Source organism: Chlorocebus sabaeus, chromosome 6, assembly GCF_047675955.1.
Source record: "Chlorocebus sabaeus isolate Y175 chromosome 6, mChlSab1.0.hap1, whole genome shotgun sequence".
NCBI lineage: Eukaryota > Metazoa > Chordata > Mammalia > Primates > Cercopithecidae > Chlorocebus > Chlorocebus sabaeus.
This window is the reverse complement of record NC_132909.1, coordinates 58,989,133-59,014,520: the sequence shown is the minus strand read 5'-3', so window position 1 is coordinate 59,014,520 and position 25,388 is coordinate 58,989,133. Positions and strand designations below refer to the sequence as shown.

The following is a 25,388-nucleotide window of genomic DNA, read 5'->3' as shown; positions in this document are numbered from 1 at the left end:
CTGTGGGTGGAATCACGTCCCCACAGAATGCACAGGTTGCTGTCCTAATCCCCAAGTCCTCAGAATGTGACCGTATTTGGAAAAAGGTCATTGCAGATGTAATGAGTGATATCATGAGGGTGGGTCCTGGCCCAGTATGACTGGTGTCCTTATCAACAGAGGAAATTTGGGTAGACACGCACAGAGGGAGAACCCTACGCGAAGACGCAGGCGGACCTCGGGGTGTCACTCCTACAAGACAAGAAACGCCCAGGATTGCTGGCTGACGCCAGGAACTGGGAGATGTCAGGGACAGATTCTCCCCTCTGCCCTCAGAAGGACCCCACCCTACCCACGCCTTCCTCTCGGACTTCTGGCCTCCAGAACTGTGAAACAATACATTTCTCCTGTGTAAGCCCCTCAGTTTGTCGTAATTATTACTGCATCCCCAGCAAAACAATGCACTGTGGTGTATCTGTGTATGTCTGTGTGTGTGGTTAGGAAAGCTTTTAAAAAGAAATGCGGCCAGGTGCAGTGGCTCACACCTGTAATCTAGTACCTTGGGAGGCGGAGACAGGCGGCCACCTGAGGTCAGGAGTTCGAGACCAGCCTGGCCAACATAGTGAAACCCTGTCTCTACTAAAACAAACAAAAAAAAATTAGCCAAACGTGGTGGTGAATGCCTGTAATCCCAGCTATTTGAGAGGCTGAGGCAGAAGAATCACTTGAACCCAGGAGGCAGAGGTTGCAGTGAGCCGAGATTGTGCCACTGCACTCCAGCCTGGGCAACAAGAATGAAACTCCGTCTCAAAAAACAAACAAAAACAAGAAACAAACATAAAATGATATGCCTTTCGGCTATGATTGCTGTTCACTAAGGGCTAGGATTGAGAGAACTTTATGTTCCTAAGAAAAACAGATCTATAACTTGGGGGCAAACCAGATGAGCTTTTTCAGAGTTAAGAAGGATGTAATGTCAAATAGTATAAATTATTATTATTATTATTATTATTATTTATTTATTTACTTTTTGAGACACAGTCTCACTCTGTTGCCCAGGCTGGAGTGCAGCGGCACGATCTCGGCTCACGGCAAGCTCCGCCTCCCAGGTTAACGCCATTCTCCCGCCTCAGCCTCCCGAGTAGCTGGGACTACAGGCACCCACCACCACGCCCGGCTAATTTTTTTGTATTTTTAGTAGAAACGGGGTTTCACTGTGTTAGTCAGGATGGTCTCGATCTCCTGACCTCGTGATCCACCCGCCTTGGCCTCCCAAAGTTCTGGGATTACAGGCATGAGCCACTGCACCCAGTCTATTATTATTTTTTGAGACGGAGTCTCGCTCTGTCGCCCAGGTTGGAGTGCAGTGGGGCGATCTCAGCTCACTGCAACCTCCACCTCCCGGGTTCAAGCCATCCTCCTGCCTCAGACTACTGAGTAGCTGGGACTACAGGCGCCCGCCACCACGCCCAGCTAATTTTTGTATTTTTAGTGGAGACGGGGCTTCACCATGTTGACCAGGCTGGTCCCGAACTCCTGACCTCAAGTGATCTGTCTGCCTCAGCCTCCCAAAGTGCTGGGATTACAGGCGTGAGCCACTGCGCCCAGCCCAAATAGTATAAATTATATGTCACTTGTGACAGAATGGGCGTGCACAGTTTGCAGGAACTAGACTGAAAACCATGCAGTCTGGACTTAAGTTACTTTCTTTCTTTTCTAGAAAATATTCCTGCAACAAGGTGTTTTTGTTGATGCCAAGAAACTCCAAACTGCTTTCAAAACCAACCTGAAAACTCTTCTTCTTTTTTGTTTTTTTGTTTTTGAGATAGGGTCTCGTTCTGTTACCCAGGCTGGAGTGCAGTGACTCGGTCATGGCTCACTGCAGTCTCTACCTCCTGGGCTCAAGTGATCCTCCCACCTTGGCCTCCTGAGTAGCTGGGACCACAGGCAGCAGCCACCACGCCCAGCCAATTTTTAAATTACTTGTAGAGATGGGCTCTCGCTACGTTACCGAGGCTGGTCTGGAACTCCCGACCTCAAAGTGATCCTCCTGCCTCAGCCTCCCAAAGTGCTGGGATTACAGGTGTGAGCCACCACACCTGGACACATTTAATTATACATTTAAAAATAACTAATAGAGGCCGGACATGGTGGCTCAAAGAAAAAATCCACCTCAAAAAAAAAAAAACAAAACTAATAGAAGGCTGGACACGATGACTCATGCCTATAATCCCAGCACCTTGGGAGGCTGAGGCGGGTGGATCACTTGAGGTCGGGAGTTGGAAACCAGCCTGGCCAACATGATGAAACCCCGTCTCCACTAAAAATACAAAAAAATTAGTCTGTTTTGGTGGCGGGTGCCTGTAATCCCAGCTACTCGGGAGGCTGAGGCAGGAGAATCCCTTGAACCTGGGAGGCGGAGATTGCAATGAGCCTAGATCGTGTCACTACACCCCAGCCTGGATGACAGAGTGAGACTCTGTCAAAATAAAAACAAAAACAAACAAACAAAAAACCTAATAGAAAGGTGGTTCATGCCTGTAATCCCAGCTACTTGGGAGGCCGAGGGAGGAGGATCATTGAACCTGGGAGGCAGAGGTTTCAGTGAGCCAAGATCATGCCACCGCACTCCAGCCTTGGCAACCGAGCAAGACTCCATCTCAAAATAAACAAAATAAAAAGGCCACGCGGTGACTCACGCCTGTAATCCCAGCACTTTGGGAGGCCGAGGCGGGCGGATCACGAGATCAGGAGATCGAGACCATCCTGGCTAATGTGGCAAAACCCCGTCTCTACTAAAAAATAGAAAAAATTAGCCAAGCGTGGTGGCGGCCGCCTGTAGTCCCAGCTAATCCAGAGGTTGAGGCAGGAGAATGGCATGAACCTGGGAGGTGGAGCTTGCAGTGAGCCGAGATCGCGTCACTGCACTGATGACAGAGCGAGACTCAGTCTCAAAAAATAATAATAAATAAAATAAAATAAATAAACAAATAAATGTACCATTAAGTTGTTATTGACTATGGCCGTGAGGGGTGACTCCGTGCCTGGCCTCACCTGGACTATTTTATTTTATTTATTTATTTATTTTTTTTTTTTGAGACGGAGTCTCGCTCTGTCTCCCAGGCTAGAGTGCAGTGGCCGGATCTCAGCTCACTGCAAGTTCCGCCTCCCGGGTTCACGCCATTCTCCTGCCTCAGCCTCCTGAGTAGCTGGGACTACAGGTACCCACCACCACGCCTGGCTAATTTTTTGTATTTTTAGTAGAGACGGGGTTTCACCATGTTAGCCAGGATGGTCTCGATCTCCTGACCTCGTGATCCCCCGCCTCGGCCTCCCAAAGTGCTGGGACTACAGGCGTGAGCCACCGCGCCCAGCTTGTATTTTTAATAGAGCTGGGTTTTCACCATGTTGGCCAGGTTGGTCTCGAACTCCTGACCTCAAGTGATCCGCCTGCCTCCCAAAGTGCTGGGATTACTGGTGTGAGCCACCGCACCCAGCCTATGGCCAATGATATTCTGTTGTAAGGATATATCACGTCATTGATCCATGCATTGTTAGCGGACATTTGAGTTGCTTTCACTTTTTGGCGATTATGAATCACGCTGCTATGGGCGCTTGTGTACACGCTTTTGTTTGAACACCTGTTTTCAGTTGTCTGGAGTATATTCCTAGGAGTGAACTGCTGAATTGCATGGTGATTCCACATTTATTTAACCCTTTGAGGAAATGCCAGTCTGTTTTCCAAAGCAGCTGACTGCATCTGCTTCCTAGACATTTGAACGATTCAATGAATGTGTATTGAAAACCCACCATGGGCACTGCTGTGAACCAAACAGGCAGGCCACAGAGAGGAAACCGACTTACGGAGAGGAAAAAAAAAAAAAATCAGAGGAGAGGGCCTGGCTGAGCAGGTGACATTTGAGCGGACTTGAGGAAGAGGAAGGGGGCTGGGAGCAGTGGCTCACACCTGTAATCCCAGCACTTTGGGAGGCCGAGGCAGGTGGATCACGAGGTCAGGAGTTTAAGACCAGCCTGGCCAAGATGGTGAAACCCTGTCTCTACTAAAAATACAAAAATTAGCCAGGCGTGGTGGCAGGCGTGTGTAATCCCAGCTACTCGGGAGATTGAGGCAGAGAATTGCTTGAACCCGGGAGGCAGAGGCTGCAGTGTGCCGAGATCGAGCCACTGCACTCCAGCCTGGGCGACGGAGCCAGACTCCGTCTCAAAAAAAAAAAAAAAAAAAAAAAAAAGCCGGGCGCGGTGGCTCAAGCCTGTAATCCCAGCACTTTGGGAGGCCGAGACGGGCGAATCACGAGGTCAGGAGATCGAGACCATCCTGGCTAACCCGGTGAAACCCCGTCTCTACTAAAAATACAAAAAACTAGCCGGGCGAGGTGGCGGGTGCCTGTAGTCCCAGCTACTCGGGAGGCTGAGGCAGGAGAATGTCGTAAACCCGGGAGGCGGAGCTTGCAGTGAGCTGAGATCGCGCCACTGTACTCCAGCCTGGGGGCCAGAGCGAGACTCCGTCTCAAAAAAAAAAAAAAAGAGGAAGTGAGCAGCCCCCAACTTGGGTCTGATCCCCCAGAGCGGAACATCCTGACCCAACTTCACCAGGTCCTTGCAACCTCCCTTCACCACCATCTTTCCCCAAATACTTCCAGCCCAGCTCCCAACCCCACCCCCTGCCTGACCCACACCCCGTTCTCAGCTTCGCAGCATCCCAGCCTCTACGCCCTGGACATCATGCGATGTCCCCATTGCACAGGAGGGAAAGCCCAGATCCCACGGGGAGAGCCGCCCCTGTGGCCAGAAGCCCTCGGATCCGGATGTCTGGGGTTCTAAACTGAATAAATAAATAGGAAACGTCTCCGATAGGTTTTGCAGGATGTTAAGAACAGGTCCCACCTTGTCCTAGGGCTGGGGGCTGCTTCGCAGGAACTTAACCCTAGCAAACCCACCTCCGTACCCATGGCAACCGGGGCGGGGCCCGACCCGGATCCGCCGGTCGCGCCATCCGGCAGCTGCTGGGAGTATCGCCCTCAGAGCGGGAGGAGGAGTCGGCGCCTCGCCTACTGGCCCTTTAAGAGGCTCCGCCCGGCAAGTCCGCCACGCGCTCCCGATTGGTCCCGAGCGCGGCCGAGCGCAGCCGAACTTGACGCACCGCCCGCCGCCTTCCTTACCAACCTCCCACGCGGCTCAGCAGCCTCCCCAGCCAATCGCCGGCCGGCGCGCCGATCGGTATCTGCATGGGCACGCCCCGGGGGAAGGCCTCACCCAATGGGACTGTTCGCCGAGGCCTCATTAGCATGCTGGGGGCGGGGAGGGGCGGGGCAGTCGGCGGGGGTGGGCTGCGGGCGGTTGGTTGGAGCGTCGCGCAGTCGGGAGGTCCGGGAAAGTTTCTTTGGAGGTGAAAACAGCCGCGGAACTCCGGGCCCTGCGAGGGGGCGGGGGTGCGGGGGTCCCAGGGCCGGGCCGGGGTCTTTCCTGGGCCGGGGGGAACCGGCCCAGGCCTCCCGGGGGGCAATCGCCCAACAAAGGATTCTTGGGGCGCCCGCCCTCGAGGACTTCCCCGCCCCCGGATCCGGCCCCCCCAGCGCTCCGGGCCCGGCATCCCGGGGCTCTCCATCACGGGATACCCCAGTTCGCGGTCCGCCATCAATCAGCCCAGGCGCTACTCAACTCCGCCCGCGTCCGTGTTCCAGGTCCGGCCCGGAGCAGCCATGTCCCACGGCCCCAAGCAGCCCGGCGCGGCCGCCGCGTGAGTGCACCGATTCCCTCCCCACGCCCTCGCTACCTTCCCGGCTGCAGCCCTAGCTACTGAACCCCCGCCCCAGTCACCCCGGCCGGGGTCTCGACCGCCCCCAACCTGGGTCAGGGGGCTTCTCCCTCCATCCAATCCTGCATCCCCCACCTCGGCCTCCAGCCCCTCCCAGGAGCTCCGCTTGTCCCACCTTCCGCGGATACTGACCCCATCAGACCCTGCTTCCTCGGGCTCGTGCACTCTCGCAGCAGCCCCGTCGTCGGGGGTCTAAAAGCCTTGGAGTAGGCGTTTGGGGGAGGGGAGGCTCTAGGGACGGGGCTGACCTCGGTATCCTTGGCTCCAGGCCGGCGGGCGGCAAGGCTCCGGGCCAGCATGGGGGCTTCGTGGTGGCTGTCAAGCAAGAGCGCGGCGAGGGTCCACGCGCCGGCGAGAAGGGGTCCCACGAGGAGGAGGTGAGAGTCCCTGCGCTGAGCTGGGGGAGGCCCCGGGCTGCGGCCCCAGCCTTGAAGTCCCGCCCCAGGCTGGATTTGAATTGCTTGTGGCTCCGCCCACAGCCCAGATTTTCCTCCGGAAGCTGAGACCCCGCCCCGTGCAAGCTGCCACGCCCCTGACAGGTCCTCTGCCTCCCTAAGTCCAGGCCCCACCCACCACAGAATGCCAGCTCTGCCCACTCTAAGGCCCCGCCCACTTCCACTCCTTGGGGGTTCGCACCCTCCCCATGGTCCTGTGGGCCCTTTCTCCAAGAAGCCACGCCCACCAAGCAGAGGCCATGCCCACAATCTAAGTAAACGCCACCCCTGTGCTCAAACCTCGGCCCATAGTCTCTGGGATCCCCTTATCCCTGGCCAGGGACCCCTCTAAACCACCGTGTCCTGACTCCTGACTGGGCCCTACCTCCATCTCTTTCGGGTTCTTCCTCCCAGCTAGGCCCCGCCCCGTCCCCGCCTATACAGCATTAGGCCCCGCCCATGCCCCTCTGAGCCCCGCCCCAGTACGCCAGGCCCCCCTCCCAACGACGCAGCCCGGTTCTGCAGCCGGTGAAGAAACGCGGCTGGCCCAAGGGCAAGAAGCGGAAGAAGATTCTGCCGAATGGGCCCAAGGCACCGGTAACAGGCTACGTGCGCTTCCTGAACGAGCGGCGCGAGCAGATCCGCACGCGCCACCCGGATCTGCCCTTTCCCGAGATCACCAAGATGCTGGGCGCCGAGTGGAGCAAGCTGCAGCCAACGGAGAAGCAGGTGGGCGGGGCGCTGAGCATGGCCGGCGGACCCCCGTACTACCAGTAGCCCCGACCCCCAAAGGATTCCACGTGCAGGGCTTTTCCTTCTGCCTGGTGAAATGCCCACCCATGACCAGTTTTTGTGTGTGTGTGTGTGAGATGGAGTCTTGCTCTGTTGCCCAGGCTGGAGTGCAGTGTCGCGATCTCAGCTCACTGCAACCTCCGCCTCCCGGGTTCAAGCTGTTCTGTCTCAGCCTCCCAAGTAGCTGGGATTACAGGCGCCAGCCACCACGCCCTGCTAACTTTTGTATTTTTAGTAGAAATGGAGTTTCGCCATGTTGGCCAGGCTGGTCTCGAACTCTTTTTTTTTTTTTTTTTTTTGAGACGGAGTCTGGCTCTGTCGCCCAGGCTGGAGTGCAGTGGCCGGATCTCAGCTCACTGCAAGCTCCGCCTCCCGGGTTTACGCCATTCTCCTGCCTCAGCCTCCCGAGTAGCTGGGACTACAGGCGCCCGCCACCTCGCCCGGCTAGTTTTTTTGTGTGTGTGTTTTTTTGGTAGAGACGGGGTCTCACCGCGTTAGTCAGGATGGTCTCGATCTCCTGACCTCGTGATCCGCCCGTCTCGGCCTCCCAAAGTGCTGGGATTACAGGCTTGAGCCACCGCGCCTGGCCTGGTCTCGAACTCTTGACCTCAAATGATCTGCCCACCTCAGTCTCCCAAAGTACTGATATTACAGGCATTAGCCACCATGGCCAGCCCATGACCAGCTTTTGGGGGCGCGGCTAGCAAGAGGCAAGACAGATCGAAAACTGGGTGACCAACAAAGATATATCTAAGAAGTCAGGATAAGGCCTGGATTTTTTGTGAAATCTGATTTTCATATACTGTTAGTTTAAAAATTGCAAAAACATCACGGAAATGTAACAAAAGCCACCACTGCTTTGCACCCCTGTAAGTGAAATTTCAAAGAGAAAAACGGGTGCAGGAGGGAGTCTAGGTATCCACATACCCTGGAGGTTGGGTGCCTGCCCATGACTCTGGCGCCCAGGAGTGTCTTGTCAGGGCTGGAGATGGGGATGAGCCTGGGGCATGGGAAGTGATGTGGGAGCTCGGAGGTCCTTGAGCAACAGGCTGAGGAGCCGGTTCTGTCTGTCTGGAGGGAATAGGGAACTATGGAAGGTTCAGGAGAGGGGAGGGTGCTGTGAAATCTGAGTGATGAAGACTGGGTCCTGGCGTTAGAGGCTTCCCCTGCCTCAGGTCTTTTGGTGCTGTTCCCCAGCGGTACCTGGATGAGGCCGAGAGAGAGAAGCAGCAGTACATGAAGGAGCTTCGGGCGTACCAGCAGTCGGAAGCCTATAAGATGTGCACGGAGAAGATCCAGGAGAAGAAGATCAAGAAAGGTGGGAGGGGTCAGGCGCGGTGGCTCACGCCTCTAATCCCAGCACTTTGGGAGGCCGAGGTGGGTGGATCATCTGAGGTCAGGAGTTCAAGACCAGCCTGGCCAACATGGTGAAACCCCTCCCCACTACTAAAAATACAAAAATTAGCTGGGTGTGGTGGTGGGTGCCTGTAATCCCAGCTACTCGGGAGGCTAAGGCAGAGAATTGCTTGAACCCGGGAGGCAGAGGTTGCAGTGAGCCAAGATGACTGCACTCTAGCCTGGGCTACAGGGCAAGACTCCGTCTCAAAAAAAAAAAAAAAAAAAAAAAAAAAGTGAGGGGGGCTGGTGCGAGCAATTGGGGTTCTGCTCTGTGGGGTGCGACCTCAGCCCAAGCAGGGCCTCGGCTCCATGGGGCACAGTCCCGTGGGATGGGCAGGGAAAAGATACATAACCAGAGTGAAGGGGGCTCACTCGCTACAGTGATGGGGGATGCCCAGACGCAGGGGACTCAGGTGGGGAGCTGGAGCCGGCTGAGTAGCACTGACCTAGGGTGCAGGGCATGGTCCCTGGAGGCCTGGGAGGCTGACTCTGCCCTTCCCCTCCCCCGCCAGAAGACTCAGGCTCTGGGCTCATGAACACCCTCCTGAATGGACACAAGGTAAGCGACCTTCCTCTTCTCAAAGCACCTGGGGGAGAAAGGTCTGGAGGCTTCCAGAACCCTGAGCCAGAGCTCCAGGGAGGAAGCGATCGCCACACGCCCAGATGTGTGCAAGCAGGGGCGGTACCACTGCACCGTGGGGACGCTATTGGTGGCACTCCCACCCGGGGTGCCCCAGGAGACCCTCCTAGGCTTGGGACACACCCAGAAAGCGTGGCTGCCCCCTACCACCAGCAAAATTGCCACTTTGTCCCTTCCTGTTAGGGTGGGGACTGCGATGGCTTCTCCACCTTCGACGTTCCCATCTTCACTGAAGAGTTCTTGGACCAAAACAAAGGTGAGCGTTAACTGCGGTCCTGATGCGAACTCCGTGGAAGTGGGTAGTGGAGCGGGGCGTGGGCCAAGAGGGCCCCAAGGCTGGAGGAGACGGATCGGGAGGTTTCCTATGAGCGCCCAGGTGCGCGCCGTCGCCCTAGCAGCTGATGTGGAGCAGGAGGCAGACGGCGCAGTGAGGGAAGTCCAGTGAGGGAAGCCCGGGCAAGGGGCACGTCCCTGGCAAAAGCCCGGCGGTGGGGGAGAGGGGAGGCGCAGGCTCTGACCCCGCTCCCCCCACGCCCGGCGCAGCGCGCGAGGCGGAGCTTCGGCGTTTGCGGAAGATGAACGTGGCCTTCGAGGAGCAGAACGCGGTGCTGCAGAGGCACACGCAGAGCATGAGCAGCGCGCGCGAGCGTCTGGAGCAGGAGCTGGCGCTGGAGGAGCGGAGGACGCTGGCGCTGCAGCAGCAGCTCCAGGCCGTGCGCCAGGCGCTCACCGCCAGCTTCGCCTCACTGCCGGTGCCGGGTGCGGGCCCCGCCCCCATCTCCCAGTCCCACCCCGGTCACCGAGCCCCGCCCGCCTCCCCCCTTCCACAGTCACCCGGCCCCGCCCATCGCGCCGTCCCCCCTCCGCAGTCACCCGGCCCCGCCTATTGCCCCGCCCTCATCGCACACACCCCCCCCCAGCTCCGCCCCCTTCCCCACCACCGCACCCCTACCCCATTACTCTGTCTGGTTCTTACCAGACCACCCCCGAGCTCCGCTCCGCGCCCCATTAGTCGGCCCTGTCCCCGGCCTCGCCCCCACCGACCGCGTCTCCCTGCCACGACCTCTCCCGACCTGTCCCCGCTGACCCGCCGCCTCCCGCGAGCACCTGATCCCCTCCTCCCGCAGCCCCTTTGTGTCCCTACCTCGGAGGTTCCGGGCACCGCTCCCTACCGGCCCCACCCTCGCTAGCCCCTCTCCCTCGCCAGCCCCCGACCAGCCTGAGCACTGACCCGGCCTCCCCGCTCGCCTCGCCACGCCACGTCCCCACCTCCCCACGCCCTCATCACCCATCCCTCCCCACGCCCTGCTGACCACTGAGCACCCCCTCGCCCCCCCAGTCCCGTCCCACGCGACCCCAGCCCCCCAGTGTCATCCCCACCTCCCCGACCCCGTTCTCTCCATCCGTGACTGTCCTCAGCGACCCTGGACGCCCGCCTCCCCACCCTGCCCCTGTCCCCGCTATCCTTCAGGCCCGGCTGACCTTAGCCCACCCTGCGCCCCTCCTGCGCTGGCCCGGTCCTGAGCTCCGAGCGCCCGCGCAACCCGCCCTGAGTCACCCCCTACCTCTGCCCCTGGAGCCCCCGCCCACGACTCCCCGGCACCCTTGCCTCACCCACTCACCTGTCCCCCAGGCACGGGCGAAACGCCCACGCTGGGGACTCTGGACTTCTACATGGCCCGGCTGCACGGAGCCATCGAGCGTGACCCTGCGCAGCACGAGAAGCTCATCGTCCGCATCAAGGAAATCCTGGCCCAGGTCGCCAGGTGTGTGCCGGGAGAGGCGAGGCGAGGCGGGGCGGGGCCGGGATTCTGGCCCCAGGTGTGTCCGCCCTGGGGTTCCCCAGCTCCGCGGGGGCTGCCGGGTGGGGCCCCACAGCATGATCTTACTAGGAGACCACCTCCCGGGGGATCGACCTGCGGTCGCCCCAGGCACCAGTGCTGGGATGGCCGGGGATGTTCTGCCAGACCCCCCGGGCCGGCAGGACCCACTCGGGGGCACCAGAACTTCCCCAAAGCTTCTCAGGGTGGATCCCAGTGCCCGGGTTAGATGGGTTCAACGCCTATACCCCAACCCTGGCATCTGTTGGAGCAGCTGATGGGCCATGGCCTCTGGGGTTCCCCAGGGCTGGGGTGGGGGCCAGAGATGATGAGGGTCTCATCCCAGGCCCTCGGCTCTCTCGTTTCAGCGAGCACCTGTGAGGAGTGGGCGGGCCCACGATGCAGAGGAGACGCTGTGGGCGCGGCCCTGCCCCACCCCACCCCGTGGACAAGAGGCTGGGGGTCCACCCTTTGGGGCCTGGTCCCATCTTGCACCTTGGGGGCTCCAGCCCCCCTAAAATTAAATTTCTGCAGCATCCCTTTAGCTTTCAGTCTCCCCAGACCCCTGAACCCAGAAAAAGCACTCGCTGCGCGCTACACCCAGAAGAACCGCACAGCCGCAGGTGCCCCTCCTCGGAGGACAGCCACACGCTATACTGGCTCTCCACTGGCCTCTGGGCCACCCCCGGGACGCAGGGCAGACGAAACCCACCCCTAGCACACAGCAGGACCCCCCAAATTACTCACTATGGCGGGGCTGTGCCATAGGCCACACAGAGCTACCTTGTGGGGACTTACCGGGGCTGTCCCCTGCATGCCTGTACCCCAGATGAGTGGGGGCCAGCCTTGCCCATCCTGCCCTCCTCCGGCCAAGGGACCCTGGTGGGGGTGGTCCCTTCCCACTGCTGGATCCGGACTTTTTAAATAAAAACAAGTAAAATTTGTGTTTTAAGCTTGTGAGTGTGTAAGGTTGTTTGGGGTGATGTGGAGGGTTCAGAAGGTGCAGCCTGGGTCCCCATGACATCCCTGCTGGGGGCGCCAGACCTGCTCTCTTACCTCTAGCAGAGCCTCGGAGTTTCTCGGATAGGGAGATGGGAGCCCAAACTTGCCGGGGTTCTAAGAGCTAAGAGCAAGTCAATGGCAGGGCAGGCGTCTCCATCCCTCCCCACCTGAAGTTGTGTACTGTGGGCTCAGCACACATGGGGGACTTGAAGCACAGGGGACAGTCTTGGCTGCTCAGTTCATCCTTCAACTTGTGTCCGCACGGGGGTTCAAGTCCACTTTGTAGCACACTGACTTTGGGTGGGCCACGGTTTTGTTTATTGTGTAAAATACACAACATAAACCTTACCATTATAGCCATTTTGTTTATTTATTAGAGGCACGGTCTCGCTCTGCCAGCCAGGCTGGAGTGCAGTGGCCCAATCATAGCTCACTGCAGCCTTGAATTCCTGGGCTCAAGTGGTCCTCCTGCCTCAGCCCCCCAAAGCCCCAGGATACAGGCGTGAGCCACCACGTCTGACCATTTTAGCCATTTTAAAATGCACAATTCAGGCATTTAGTACATTCACAATTTTGTGCAATCATCACCTTTATCTAATGTCAGCACATTCTAATCACCCCCAAAGGAAGTCCCGTCCTCATCAACAGTCACTCTCATCCCCTCCCCAGCTCCTGGCACCCACAAATCCCCTTCCTGCCTCTGTGGATTGACCTGTCCTGGATATGAGACTGCACACAGCATGACCTTTTTTTTTTAGACGGAGTCTCGCTCTGTCACCAGGCTGGAGTGCAGTGGCGCGATCTCGGCTCACTGCAACCTCCGCCTCCCCAGCTCAAACAATTCTCCTGCCTCAAGCCTCCCAGGTAGCTGGGACTACAGGCGCCCGCCACCACACCCAGCTAATTTTTTGTATTTTTAGTAGAGACAGGGTTTCACCGTGTTAGCCAGGCTGGTCTCGAACTCCTGACCTCAGGTTATCTGCCTGCCTCGACCTCCTAAAGTGCTGGGATTACAGGTATGAGCCACCATGCCCGGACTGTGTGTCCTGTTGTATCTGGCTTCTCTCACTGAGTGTGATTGTCCTCAAAGGTCATCCACACTGTGGCCTGTGTCAGAGCCTCATTCCTTTTGGTGGCTGTCATGGTCCAGCGTGTGAATGAATCCGCTATATGGACCCATCTATCTGTCAAAGGACACTTGGCTGTTTCTACCATTTACTTGTGAGTGATGCTGCTGTAAACATTCATGTACATGCTTTTGTTGGAATGACCATTTTCCATTCTTTTGGAGATACAGATTGCTGGGAGTTCTGCGTTTGGCTTTGTGTGTGTGTGTGTGTGTGTGTGTGTGTGTGTGTGTGTTGCTTATTGACAAACCTTTCCAGAGACTTCTGCATTTAATGGCATACATAGCCATCCTAAAAATTTCAGAGAAAACCCATCCTGGCTAACAAGGTGAAACCCCGTCTCTACTTAAAAAAAGACAAAAAACTAGCCGGGGGAGGTGGCGGGCGCCTGTAGTCCCAGCTACTCGGGAGGCTGAGGCAGGAGAATGGGGTAAACCCGGGAGGCAGAGCTTGCAGTGAGCTGAGACTGTGCCACTGCACTCCAGCCTGGGCGACAGAGCGAGACTCCGTCTCAAAAAAAAAAAAAAAAAAAAAAAAAAAATTTGGAGAATAATCTGAACCCCAGAACCTCTGAATGTGACCTTATTTGGAAATAGGGTCACTGCAGATATAATTAGTTAAAATGAAGTCATTACTGGAGTAGCGTGGGTCCTAAGTCCAACATGACCGCTCTCCTTATAAGAAGATAAAATTTGGACACAGACACAGAGAAGAGACAGCCAAGTGACAACAGAGGCCAAGACTGGAGTTATACATCTAGAAGCCAAGGAACGTCAAGGAAGGCCACCCACAGCTGGAAGCTGTGGACGCCAGGCAGGATTCTACCCGGAGACTCTGAGGGCCCTGCCAGGACCTTCATTGTGGAATTCTGGCCTCTGGAGTTGTGAGAGGATCAGCTTCTGCTGTTTTATATCTCCCCATTTGTGGTGCTTTGTTTTTGTTTATTTTTTATTTTTTAGGGGTGGGAGGTCTCACTATGTTGCCCAGGCTGATCTTGAACTCCTGGCTCAAGTGTCCTCCTGCCTTAGCCTCCCAAAGTGCTGGGATTACAGTTGTGAGCCATTGTGCCCACCCCCATCCCACACTGCTGATGCTGCTGCTTTTTTTTTTTTTCAGACAGAGTTTCGCTCATGTCACCCAGGCTGGAGTGCAATGGCACGATCTAAGATCACTGCAACCTCCACCATCCAGGTTCAAGCGATTCTCCTGCCCCAGCCTCCTGAGTAGCTGGGATTACAGGCGCCTGCCACCATGTCGGGCTAATTTTTTGTATTTTAGTAGAGATGTGGTTTCACCATGTTGGCCAGGATGGATGGTCTTGAACTCCTGACCTCAGGTGATCCACCTGCCCCAGCCTCCCAAAGTGCTAGGACTACAGGCGTGAGCCACCGTGCCCGACAGCTTTTTTCTTTGAGACAGGGTCCCACTATATTGCCTAGGCTGGAGTGCAGTGTCACAATCATAGCTCACTGCAGCGTCGACCTCCCTGGGCTCAGGTGATCCTCCCACCTGGTTCTCGTGAGTAGCTGGGACCGAGTGCCTGCCATCACTCTTGCCTAATTTTTTTTTTGAGACGGAGTCTCACTCTATTATAGCCCCAGGCTGGAGTGCAATGGCTCAATCTTAGCTTACTGCAACCTCCACCTCCCAGGTTCAAGTGATTCTCCCATCTCAGCCTCCTGAGTAGCTGGGATTACAGGCACTCAGCATCACGCCCAGCTAATTTTTGTATTTTGAGTAGAGACAGGGTTCCACCATGTTACCCAGGCTGATCTCAAACTCCTGACCTCAGGTGATCCACCCACCTTGGCCCCTCAAGGTGCTGGAATTACAGGCATGAGCCACTGGACCCGGCCAATTTGTTTGTATTTGTGAGATGGGGGTCTTGAACTACTGGGTTCAAGCAATCAGCCTCTCAAAGTGCTAGGATTACAGGCATAAGCTACTGCACCCCGCTGTTTCTTTGTGGTTGAGACAGGATCTTGATCTGTCACCCAGGCTGGAGTGCAGATGCCATCACAGCTCACTGCAGCCTGCACCTCCTGGGTTCAAGCCATCTTCCCACCTCAGCATCCCAAGCAGCTGGGACTACAGGTGCATGCCACCACACCCAGCTAATTTTGTATTTTTTGTAGAGATGGGATCTCACCTGGTTCCTCAGGCTGGTCTCAAACTCCTGGGCTCAAGTGGATCCTCCCAAAGTGGATCCCAAAGTGCTGGGATCGCAGGCAAGAGCCACCTCACCCCACCCAGTTTGTGGTGCTTTGTTACGGCTGCCATGGGAGACTCACACAACCCGATACTGCCAACCCCCCTCACTCCCCACCCCGGTTTCACCCTTTCCTGGCACAGGTACCACCACCTCAAATTTAGAGTTTCTCATTTCTAGGCAGGTCTGGAAAATACCATTTTGCATCAGTTTTTTATTTTAAAAAAATTTTCAGCATACAATTCAGTAGGTTTTGGTACATTCAAAAAGTTGTGTGGGCTGGGCACAGTGGCTCACGCCTGTAATTCCAGAACTTTCGGAGGCCAAGGCAGGCAGATCACTTGAGACTGGGAGTTCCAGACCAGGCTGGCCAACATAGTGAAACCTGGTCTCTACAAAAACACGAAAATAGGTGGGTATGGTGGCACATGCCTGTAATTCCAGTTACTTGGGAGGCTGAGGCAGGTGAATCCCTCTCTCTCTCTCTCTCTCTCTCTCTCTCTCTCTTTTTTTTTTTTTTTTTTTTGAGACAGAGTCGTGCTCTGTCTGTCCCAGGCTGGAGTGCAGTGGTGCAATCTCGGCTCACTGCAACCTCCACCTCCCAGGTTCAAGCAATTCTGCTTCAGCCTCCTGAGTAGAGATGGGGTTTCACCATGTTGTCCAGGCTGGTCTCAAACTCCTGATCTCAAGCGATCCACCTGCCTCAGCCTCCCAAAGTGCTGAATTACAGGCATGAGTCACCACGTCAGGCCTTCCATAAACTTTCTTACCTCATCCAAACCCTTCTGCTACTTTCTTTTCTCTCCCCATGTTCAGTTTGTGAGGCTCCTCCCGGGTGGAGGCTGTGTCTGGCTCTGCTGTAGGGCCCGCCACTGCAGGCAGGATGGCTGTTTATTGAGCCAACATTCCTGGGTAGGAATCTGATGGATACATAGGTGTTTCCGGCATTGCATTCCAGTGGATTTTTACCAGTGCCTCCTGGTGCCTGGGGTCTCCTCCTTCATCTGCGACCTGGACATCCATTCACTCCTCACCAAAGATCACTGAGTACCCGCTGTATGCCAGGCACTGCGCCCTGGGCACTGGGCATGGGGACAGAGCAGGGGAATAGCCCCCGCCCTCCTGGAGCTGACATTCCTCCAGTCCTGGAGAAAAACAGGACGCCAGATGAAATAAAATAGCAGCTGGGCACCGAGGCTTATGCCTGTAATCCCAACACTTTAGGAGGCTGAGGTGGGAGGATCCCTTGAGGTCAGGAGTTCAAGACCAGCCTGGCCAACATGGTTTTAAACCTCATCTCTATTAAAAATACAACAACAACAAAAAAATTAGCTGGGCGTGGTGGTGTATGCCTGTAATCCCAGCTACTGGGGAGGCTGAGGCATTAGAATTGCTTGAACTCGGTGGGCAGAGGTTGCAGTGAGCTGAGATCCTGCCACTGAACTCCAAACTGGGTGACAGAGTGAGACACTGGCTCAAAAAATAATAATAATAACATTAAAAATAATAAAATAAAATAAAACAATGACCTCGCCTAGCAGAGAGTGAGTGCCCCAGCACCCTCAGCCATCCCTGTCCTTTTTTTTTTTTTTCTTTTTGAGATGGAGTCTGGCTTTGTTACCCAGGCTGGAGTGCAATGGCACCATCTCGGCTTACTGCAACCTCCGCCTCCCAGGTTCAAGTGATCTCAGCCTCCCGAGTAGCTGGGACTACAGGCGTGTGCCACCGCCTCCGGCTGATTTTTGTATTTTTGGTAGAGACGGGGTTTCACCATGTTGCCCAGGCTGGTCTTGAACTCCTGACTTCAGGTCATCTGCCCGCCTTGGCCTCCCAAAGTGCTGGGATTACAGACGTAAGCCACCGCTCCGGTCCTGTCCCTGTCCTTATTTGTGGTCCCTGTTCTTCCAGGGTCCTGAGCTCAGGACCCCTGGACTGCGGGTATCCCCGGGGAGGGCGCAGCTGGCCCTGGCAGGGCCCGGACACCTGGGGCCCAACCCACCCCTGCGCACCCCGTGGTGTCGCCTTCCCGGGCGGCTCGGGTTCCCGGATCCCCTTACCCGGGCTTCTCGGCTGTCGCGCCCTGGGCCGGGGGAGGGGAGGCTTCAGGAAGCAGCGGATCCGGCCGCGGCGGCGGCGGCGGCGAGGGCCCGGGTGGGTGACCAAACTTCTCCCGCCATGGAGGGCGCAGCGGCCCGGGAGGCCCGGGGGGCCGAGGCCCCGCGCGCGTCTGCGCCCCCGCCCGCGCCCTCGGAGCCCCCGGCTGTGCCCCGCGCCCGCCCGCGCCTGGTCTTCCGCACGCAGCTGGCGCACGGGAGCCCCACGGGCAAGATCGAGGGCTTCACCAACGTCCGCGAGCTGTACGCCAAGATCGCCGAGGCCTTCGGGATCGCGCCCACCGAGGTAAGGACCCCGGACCCCCGCGCCCGAGGTCATCCGCCTGATGTGGTGAGGGGTGGGGAGCTTGGACGCTGGACGGGAGACCCCAGATCCCCGGATCCCAGACGTCGGGGTGGCTGCCTAATCCCCGGATCTCAGAGACGCAGCCCTCAGAGAACCGGGTGCCACACCCCAGGGTTCCCCTTTGCACGCTCTGCGCAAAAGATGGGGAGGTCTTAGGTCTAGAGGACGCCTAGATATTCCAGAAAATCCTCTGCGCAGACCTCGCTTGGAGCGGACCCCAGCCCTCGGGGAAGCTCCTCTGTGCTTCCTGGGAGTAGCTGGCGTCTGGGGTTCCAGATGGTCCCCTTGGAGATGGGAAGTCTGAGGCCGTGGTGCGGTTGGGGGGTTCCTGGGCATTTTTCCAATCCGGGTTCGTTTGGTCTGCAGCCCCCAGAGGGCGCCAGCAGATTAAACCTGGAGGTCTTGGGGCTGGAGGTCCTGGAGGTATGGAGAGGGGTCTCCACCTGCCGGAAGCTTCCTTCTCCCTCCTCTCTCCATTCTCGGGAGGTCCCACGCCCTGCCCTTTCCCATGGGCTGGGATCCTGGTCGCCGGGGGCAGGGGCCTGCGCAGACAGGGCGGCTGCGTGGGAGGATGCGTGCCCTGGCTACCTCTGCGTTCCTTCTCCCCCGGGAAGATTTTATTCTGCACCCTCAACAGCCACAAAGTGGACATGCAGAAGCTCCTAGGGGGCCAGATAGGCCTGGAGGATTTCATCTTTGCCCACGTGCGAGGCGAGACCAAGGAGGTGGAAGTCACTAAGACAGAGGACGCTCTGGGGTTGACCATTACGGACAACGGGGCCGGCTACGCCTTCATCAAGGTGCCCGGGGGCGGGGGGGTGGGCGGGTGGCCTCCTGGGGTCCAGCAACTACCCCTCCCTCTGGGTCGACGTGGGTTCTGGGGATTCGAGGCGGGTGGCTGGGGTTGCCCTGCCAGCGACGCTGGATCCCTGCAGAGAATCAAGGAAGGCAGTATCATCAACCGGATCGAGGCAGTGTGCGTGGGTGACAGCATCGAAGCCATCAACGACCACTCCATTGTGGGCTGCCGCCACTACGAGGTGGCCAAGATGCTCCGGGAGCTGCCCAAGTCCCAGCCCTTCACCCTGCGCCTGGTGCAGCCCAAGAGGGCCTTCGGTGAGGCGGGCGGGCTGGCGGGAGCTCTTCCTGAAGTGGGTTCTACGGATGCTGGGGGTGGAGGAGGGTCGGGGATGGGACGGGCTGGAAGGTTCTAGGTGCACCCGCTGCATGGCAAGGAACTCCTGGCAGGGTAACAAAAACTCGTAGTTTCTATTAATAGATTGTTATGGAACCAGTCTGTGGGGGAGGGGTGGGGGAGAGACTGGGTAAAGTGGAGTGGGAGGAGGAGGCCTCCAGAACCACTTTGTAGCCAGGCTGGGAGCTTTTTTTTTTTTTTTTTTTTTTTTTTGAGAGGGAGTCTCACTCTGTGGGCCTTGGCTGGAGTGCAATGGCACGATCTTGAATCTCAGCTCACTGCAACCTCCGCCTCCCGGGTTCAAGCGATTCTCCTGCCTCAGCCTCCTGAGTAGCTGGGATTACAGGCACCCGCCATTGCGCCTGGCTAATTTTTATATTTTTAGTAGAGACGGGGTTTCACCATCCTGACCAGTCTGGTCTCGAACTCCTGACCTCAGGTGATCCACCTGCCTCGGCCTCCCAAAGTGCTAGGATTATAGGCGTGAGCCACTCTACGCGCAGCCTGGGAACTTTTAAAGTAGTGCTTTGAGGTCATGTTGGATTCTAGAGAATAAGAATATGAGAAAAGTTTTCTTTCTTCCTTTTTTTTTTTTTTTTTTTTTGAGGCAGAGTCTCAATATGTTGCCCAGGCAGGAGCGCAGTGGGGTGATCTCAGCTCCCTGCAACTTCTGCCTCCCAGGTTCAAGAGGTTCTCCTGCCTCAGCCTTAGGAGAACCTGGGATTACAGGCGTGTACCACCATGCCAGGATAATTTTTGTATTTTTAGTAGAGACAAGGTTTCATTATGTTGGCCAGACGGTCTCAAACTCCTGAGCTCAGGTGATCCACCCATCTCAGCCTCCCAAAATGCTGGGATTACAGGCGTGAGCCACTGCGCCTGGCCATGCCAGCTAATTTTTAATTTTTTTCTTTTTTTTGAGATGGAGTTTCACTCTTGTTGTCCAGGCTGGAGTGCAGTGGCGCGATCTCGGCTCACCACAACCTCTGCCTCCCAGGTTCAAGTGATTCTCCTGCCTTAGCCTCCCAAGTAGCTGGGATTACCCAGACAAGAACATACCTAGATTGAGTCTCCTGCCACAAGGAGGGTCCCAAGCAGTCCCTAGAAGAGGGAGAGTGAGGGCATGGGACTGGGACGTTAGTTCTAAACTTGCTCCGATACACCTCATTCTGGACTTGTGATTTAGTTCGCTGGGGACGGGAAGTGTGGAATCTCGAATGGGTCTCTAGAGATTCGCCGCAAAGGAGGACTTTGAAGGGGAGGAAGATTCTAGAAAGGCTCAGCTGGTGGCCTCCCAGGGTTAAAAGATGTGGCTCCACCCAGAACCCACGGCCATCCCTCACTCTGTTCCCTCCAGATATGATTGGCCAGAGAAGTCGGTCCAGCAAATGTCCCATAGAGGCGAAAGTGACCAGTGGGAGGGAGACGCTGCGGCTTCGTTCTGGGGGGGCTGCCACAGTGGAGGAAGCGGTGAGTGAAGGGGAGGGGTTCTTCCCAGGCTTCTGCACCTGCAGTTCTGTCACTGAGTCAGTGTGGCCTTGGGCAAGAACTTCTCGGAGCCTCGGTTTCTCTGCCTGCAAAATGGGTCCTCATTGAAAGGTGGGGCAATGATGTGGGTACCAGCACTACTGACTCATGTGAGGGTCCAGTCCACTCTAACCTTAGGGGTGGGGGTCTGCAGGGGGCTGGGCTGGAGGGCCTCAAGGCTTTTCACCCCTGACTTCCCTCTCCTGTGCCCTCAGCCCAGTGAGTTTGAGGAAGAGGCATCCCAGAAGGTTGATGACCTGCTGGAAAGCTATATGGGCATTCGGGACCCCGAGCTGGGTAAGGGGCCAGGGTAAGCTGGGGGGCCCTGGCGGGAGGGCAGCCTACGGGAGGAGGCAGGGTCCCAGGGGGATGTTTGGAGTGGGGAGTGCCCTCACTGACAACCCCTCCGGCGTGGCCCGCAGCGTCCACCATGGTGGAGACGTCCAAGAAGACAGTGAGCGCCCAGGAGTTTGCGCGCTGTTTAGACTCCGTCTTGGGCGAGTTCGCCTTCCCCGACGAATTTGTGGTGGAGGTGTGGGCCGCCATCAGCGAGGCCAGGGAGGCCTGTGGCTAGTCTGCCCTGGGGGAGCCCAGCACAGCCCCAGCCTGGAGCCCCGCCCCCTGCCCCGGCCCTGCTCCAGAACCCAGCCCAGATCGGAGGCCAAGTTCCTCTCTAGAGCTCAATCCAATTTGGAGCCCCAGCCTAGCTCCAGAACCCAGCCCTTCTCTAGAATCCAGCCCAGATCTGAGGCCAAGCTTTGTGCTAGAGCCCAGGTCAGCTCTGAGACCAAGCCCAGCATTGAGAACAAGCCGTGTTCTAAAACTCAGGCCAGCCCTGAGACCAAGCCCAGCTCTAGAACCCAGATGAGCTCTGAGACCATGCCCAGCTCAAGAACCCAGATGGGCTCTGAGACCATGCCCAGCTCGAGAACCCAGATGGGCTCTGAGACCATGCCCAGCTCGAGAACCCAGATGGGCTCTGAGACCATGCCCAGCTCAATAACCCAGATGGGCTCTGAGACTGAGCCCAGCATAGAGACCAAGCCCTGTTCTAAAACTCAGGCCAGCTCCGAGGCCAAGCCCAGCTCTAGAACCCAGATGGGCTCTGAAACCAAGCCCAGCATAGAGACCAAGCCCTGTTCTAGAACTCAGGCCACCTCTGAGGCCAAACCCAGCTCTAGAACCCAGATGGACTCCGAGACTAAGCTCAGCTCTAGAACTCAGATGAACTCTGAGACCGAGCCCAGTATTGAGACCAAGCCCTGTTCTAGAGCCCAGGCCAGTCCTGAGGCCAAGCTCAGCTCTAGAACCCAGATGGGCTCTGAGAATGAGCCCAGCATTGAGACCAAGCCCTGTTCTAGAACTCAGGCCAGCTCTGAGACCAAGCCCAACCCTAGAACCCAGATGAGCTCTGAGACTAAGTTCAGCTCTAGAACTCAGATGGGCTCTGAGACTAAGCTCAGCTCTAGAACTCAGATGAACTCTGAGACCATGCCTAGTATTGAGACTAAGTCCTGTTCTAGAGCCCAGGCCAGCTCTGAGACCAAACCCAGTTCTAGAAACCAGATGAGCTTTGAGACCAAGCCCAGCTCTAGAGCCCAGATAAGTTCAGAGACCAAGCCCAGCATTGAGACCAAGCCCTGTTCTAGAACTCAGGCCACTTCTGAGGCCAAGCCCAGCTCTAGAACTCAGGCCAGCCCTGAGACTAAGCCCAGCTCTAGAACCCAGATAAGCTCTGAGACCAAGCCCAGCATTGAGAACAAGCCCTGTTCTAGAACTCAAGCCACCTCTGAGGCCAAGCCCAGCTCTAGAACCCAGATGAGATCTGAGACCAAGCCCTGCTCTGAAGCCCAGGCCAGCTCTGAGATGAAGCTCATCTCTAGAATCCAGCTGAGCCCTGACAACAAGCCAAGCTCTGGAACCCAGACAAATTTTAAGACCCAGACCAGCTTGGAGACCAATCCCAGTTCCAGAATCCAGGCTAGTTCAGAGACCAAGCCCTGCTTGAAAACTCGAGCTGACTCTGGAACTCTGGACAGCTCCACAATGCAGCCACACCTGGACACTCGGTCTAGCTCCAGAACCCCAGTTAATTTTGGAACCCATGTGAGATTCATGAAGCAACCCAGCTCTGGAACCCCAGCCAGCTCAGGATTCAGAGACAGCTCCGAAACCAAATCCTATTCAAGAACTCAGACCAGCTCAGAAACCCAGGTCCACGCAACTGCCCAGTCCAGATCCCAAGCCCAGTTGCGTCCAAGCACCCATCCCCACCCTGCAGCCCAGTCCAGCGCCAGTGACAATTCCAGCTCTGAGACTGAGCCCAGCTCTAGAACCTCACCTAGTGCTACAACCAGGCCCAACTCCAGGATTCAGAGCAGCTCTGGAACCTCATCCATCTTGGAAGCAAGGCCCAGCTCCAGCACACAGCTTGGTGCCAAGCCCCACTCTCCCTGCAGAATGCAGGTCAGCTCTAGAATGCAGACCAATTTCAAGGCCTGGCCAAGCTCCAGCCCAGACGCTGCACTCAATTCTAGAACTCAGCTCAGTTCTGGAGCACAGGCTGGTTCTGAAATCCCGGCCAGCTCCAAAATACAGACAGTGGCTGAGACCCAGCCAAGTTCCAGAATCCAACTAAGCTCGGGAGTCCTACCTAGTCCTGGGACCCAGGCCATTGCAGCAACAGAGTTAAGCTCCACAGCCCTGTCTAGTTCTGACAGCAGGCCCAGCTCCAGGACCCAGCGCTGCCCAGGAGCTCGACCAGCCTCTGGGACTCAATTCGCCTCTAAAACCCTGCCAGGTTCTAGATACCAGCTCCAGACCACAGCCCCAGAGAGCTCTGGTATTCAACTAGACTTTGGGGAGCAGACCAGCTCTGGAAGTCAGCCTAGCTTTGGAACTCAGCCCAGCTCTGGGACCCAGATAAGCTCAAGAATTCAAGCCAGCTGTGGAAGTCAGCTTAGTTCTGGAACGCAGCTGATTACTGGAGCCCATCCCAGCTCCAGAACTCAGACCGGTTCTGGAAACCAGCTCAGCTCTGGGACCCAGGCCCGTGCAAGAATTCAGCTCAGCCTCGGAGCTCATCTTAGCTCCAGAACCCAGTCCAGTCCTGAGACTGGGCTCAGCTCTGAGGCTCAGCCCAGCTCTGGAACCCAGCTCAGCTCTGGAACCCAGCTCAGCTCAAGAATTCAGCCCGACTCCGGAGCCCGCCTTAGCTCCGGAACCCAGTCCAGCTCTGAAACTGGGCTCAGCCCTGAAACCCAGACTGGCTCAAGAATTCAGCCCGGCCCTGGAGCCCACCTTAGTTCTGGAACCCAGCCTGTTTCTGGAACCCAGTCCAGTTCCAGAACTCACATCAGTTCAAGAATCTGGCTGAGCCCTAGAAATGGGCTCTCCCCACAGACCCCTGGCCTTGACCCTAGAATCCAGCTTGAGGCCCCTGCTGCAACCCAACCTCAGGCCCCAGGCCCACCCCCCAGAGACCCCACCCCAGCCCCTAGCAAAGACCCCCAGCCTCTGCCTCAGCCCCAAGGTCAGGTTCGTGGCACCCAGGCCAGCCTTGGCCCCATCCCAGGCTTATCCCTCGCCTCCTACCTGGCCCCTCAGCCACAGGTCTCCTCAACCCCCCAGAAGCCAGCCGTCTCTCCCAAGCCCCAGGTGGGACCCCAGAAATCCACCCCACCCACCATATCTGTCACTCTTAGTCCTGCCCCCAGAGGCCTCCTGAGTTCCCAGCTGTCTGAGTCCCCAGCTCTGGCGCCTGCCCCTTCCCCAACTCTGGAGGAGCCAGGGCCCCACCCTTACCGCGGGGGGTCGTAGCTTGGCTGTGACCTAGCCCTGGCTCATGTGGTTCTCACCCTCTCCTGTCCCTCCCAGCCTGGGCCCCCCAGAAGCAGCAAGTGACCTTATTTCCCCAGCAGGCGGTGGGGGGTGTGTGTGTGGTGGTGAAAACAGGGGCTTCGGTTTCACCGGCCCTGGCTCAGATCCAGGTCCTTGGAGGGAAAAGGAGGGCAGGAGATGGGTTGCACCGCATGTACCCTGAGGGCTCATGGTGAATAAAGGCAGCTTCCGTCTCTGCAGCCTGGTGTGTCATTTTGCAGGGAGTTTGGGGGAATGCCAAGATGGGGCTGAGCGGTTGACTGAAACTATGGCAACCTCTCGAGCACCTACTGTGTACCAAGCACTTCATTAAGCACCACATAGGGATGAGCTTACGTGCCTGCATGGGACAGGTGCTCCACGAAGACCCAGCCATTGGTCCTTTTTCTTTTTTTCCTGAGATGGAGTCTCGCTCTGTCGCCCAGGCTGGAGTGCAGTGGCGCGATCTCGGCTCACTGCAAGCTCCGCCTCCCAGGTTCACGCTATTCTCCTGCCTCAACCTCCCGAGTAGCTGGGACTACAGGCACCCACCACCACGCCCAGCTAGTTTTTTTGTATTTTTTTTTAGTAGAGACGGGGTTTCACCGTGTTAGCCAGGATGGTCTTGATCTCCTGACCTCGTGATCCGCCCATCTCAGCCTCCCAAAGTGCTGGGATTACAGGCTTCAGCCACTGCGCCCAGCCACCCGGCTAATGTTTTGTCTTTTTAGTAGAGATGCGATTTCACCGTGTTGGCCAGGATGGTCTCGATCTTCTGACCTCGTGATCCGCCCGCCTCGGCCTCTCAAAGTGCTGGGATTACAGGCGTGAGACGCTGCGCCCAGCCACCATTGGTCCTTTCTCCCAATATTTATTGAGCACCTACCATGTGCAAGGTGCTGTACAGAACACTGTGGTGTTTGAAGACTGTTGGGTGAACAAGTGAACAGTAGAGGAAACAGGGGCATCACTCCATGCTTTTGCATCTCTCTCTCTCTCTCTTTCTCTGTTCTATTCATTTATTTATTTAGAGATGAAGTCTCACTCTGTTGCCCAGGCTGGAGTGCAGTGGTGCGATCTCAGCTCACTGCAACCTCTGCGTCCCGGGTTC

At 56.9% G+C, this 25,388-nt stretch overlaps 2 protein-coding genes across 5 annotated transcripts; both read left to right on the top strand.

Annotated features, from left to right (window-relative positions):
• The first annotated feature begins 5,310 nt into the window (after nucleotides 1-5,310).
• On the top strand, nucleotides 5,311-11,851 carry HMG20B (high mobility group 20B). 2 transcript variants are annotated; one of them, XM_007994783.3, is made up of 10 exons: nucleotides 5,311-5,386; nucleotides 5,682-5,737; nucleotides 6,084-6,192; nucleotides 6,775-6,978; nucleotides 8,239-8,359; nucleotides 8,952-8,998; nucleotides 9,263-9,335; nucleotides 9,623-9,838; nucleotides 10,713-10,845; nucleotides 11,268-11,851. In XM_007994783.3, the coding sequence occupies exons 2-10, from the start codon at nucleotides 5,700-5,702 to the stop codon at nucleotides 11,278-11,280; spliced, it is 954 nt and encodes a 317-aa protein (XP_007992974.3). In that variant the 5' UTR covers nucleotides 5,311-5,386; nucleotides 5,682-5,699; the 3' UTR covers nucleotides 11,281-11,851. The 2 variants fall into 2 exon arrangements, with proteins under 2 accessions (XP_007992974.3, XP_072873231.1); XM_073017130.1 differs by lacking the exon at nucleotides 5,311-5,386 and having other exon boundaries at nucleotides 5,597-5,737.
• A 5,097-nt stretch (nucleotides 11,852-16,948) lies between these two features.
• Nucleotides 16,949-24,498, top strand: GIPC3 (GIPC PDZ domain containing family member 3). Of its 3 annotated transcripts, XM_073017125.1 has the most exons (7): nucleotides 16,949-17,637; nucleotides 18,312-18,497; nucleotides 18,633-18,813; nucleotides 19,815-19,889; nucleotides 20,250-20,362; nucleotides 20,635-20,716; nucleotides 20,842-21,098. In XM_073017125.1, the coding sequence occupies exons 1-7, from the start codon at nucleotides 17,413-17,415 to the stop codon at nucleotides 20,991-20,993; spliced, it is 1,014 nt and encodes a 337-aa protein (XP_072873226.1). In that variant the 5' UTR covers nucleotides 16,949-17,412; the 3' UTR covers nucleotides 20,994-21,098. The 3 variants fall into 3 exon arrangements, with proteins under 3 accessions (XP_072873226.1, XP_007992978.1, XP_072873228.1); XM_007994787.3 differs by lacking the exon at nucleotides 19,815-19,889 and having other exon boundaries at nucleotides 16,953-17,637; XM_073017127.1 differs by lacking the exon at nucleotides 19,815-19,889 and having other exon boundaries at nucleotides 16,962-17,637; nucleotides 20,635-20,729; nucleotides 20,842-24,498.
• The last annotated feature ends 890 nt before the right edge of the window (nucleotides 24,499-25,388 follow it).

Excerpts from the sequence above, each read along its gene's own strand:
- HMG20B (XM_007994783.3), top strand. The coding sequence starts at position 5,700 with ATGTCCCACGGCCCCAAGCAGCCCGGCGCGGCCGCCGC. Across the intron at positions 6,193-6,774 it reads AGGGGTCCCACGAGGAGGAG|CCGGTGAAGAAACGCGGCTG; the intron begins GTGAGAGTCCCT and ends CCGGTTCTGCAG. Across the intron at positions 9,336-9,622 it reads GTTCTTGGACCAAAACAAAG|CGCGCGAGGCGGAGCTTCGG; the intron begins GTGAGCGTTAAC and ends CGCCCGGCGCAG.
- GIPC3 (XM_073017127.1), top strand. The coding sequence starts at position 17,413 with ATGGAGGGCGCAGCGGCCCGGGAGGCCCGGGGGGCCGAGGCCCCGCGC. Across the intron at positions 18,814-20,249 it reads GCAGCCCAAGAGGGCCTTCG|ATATGATTGGCCAGAGAAGT; the intron begins GTGAGGCGGGCG and ends TGTTCCCTCCAG. Across the intron at positions 20,363-20,634 it reads CTGCCACAGTGGAGGAAGCG|CCCAGTGAGTTTGAGGAAGA; the intron begins GTGAGTGAAGGG and ends CTGTGCCCTCAG.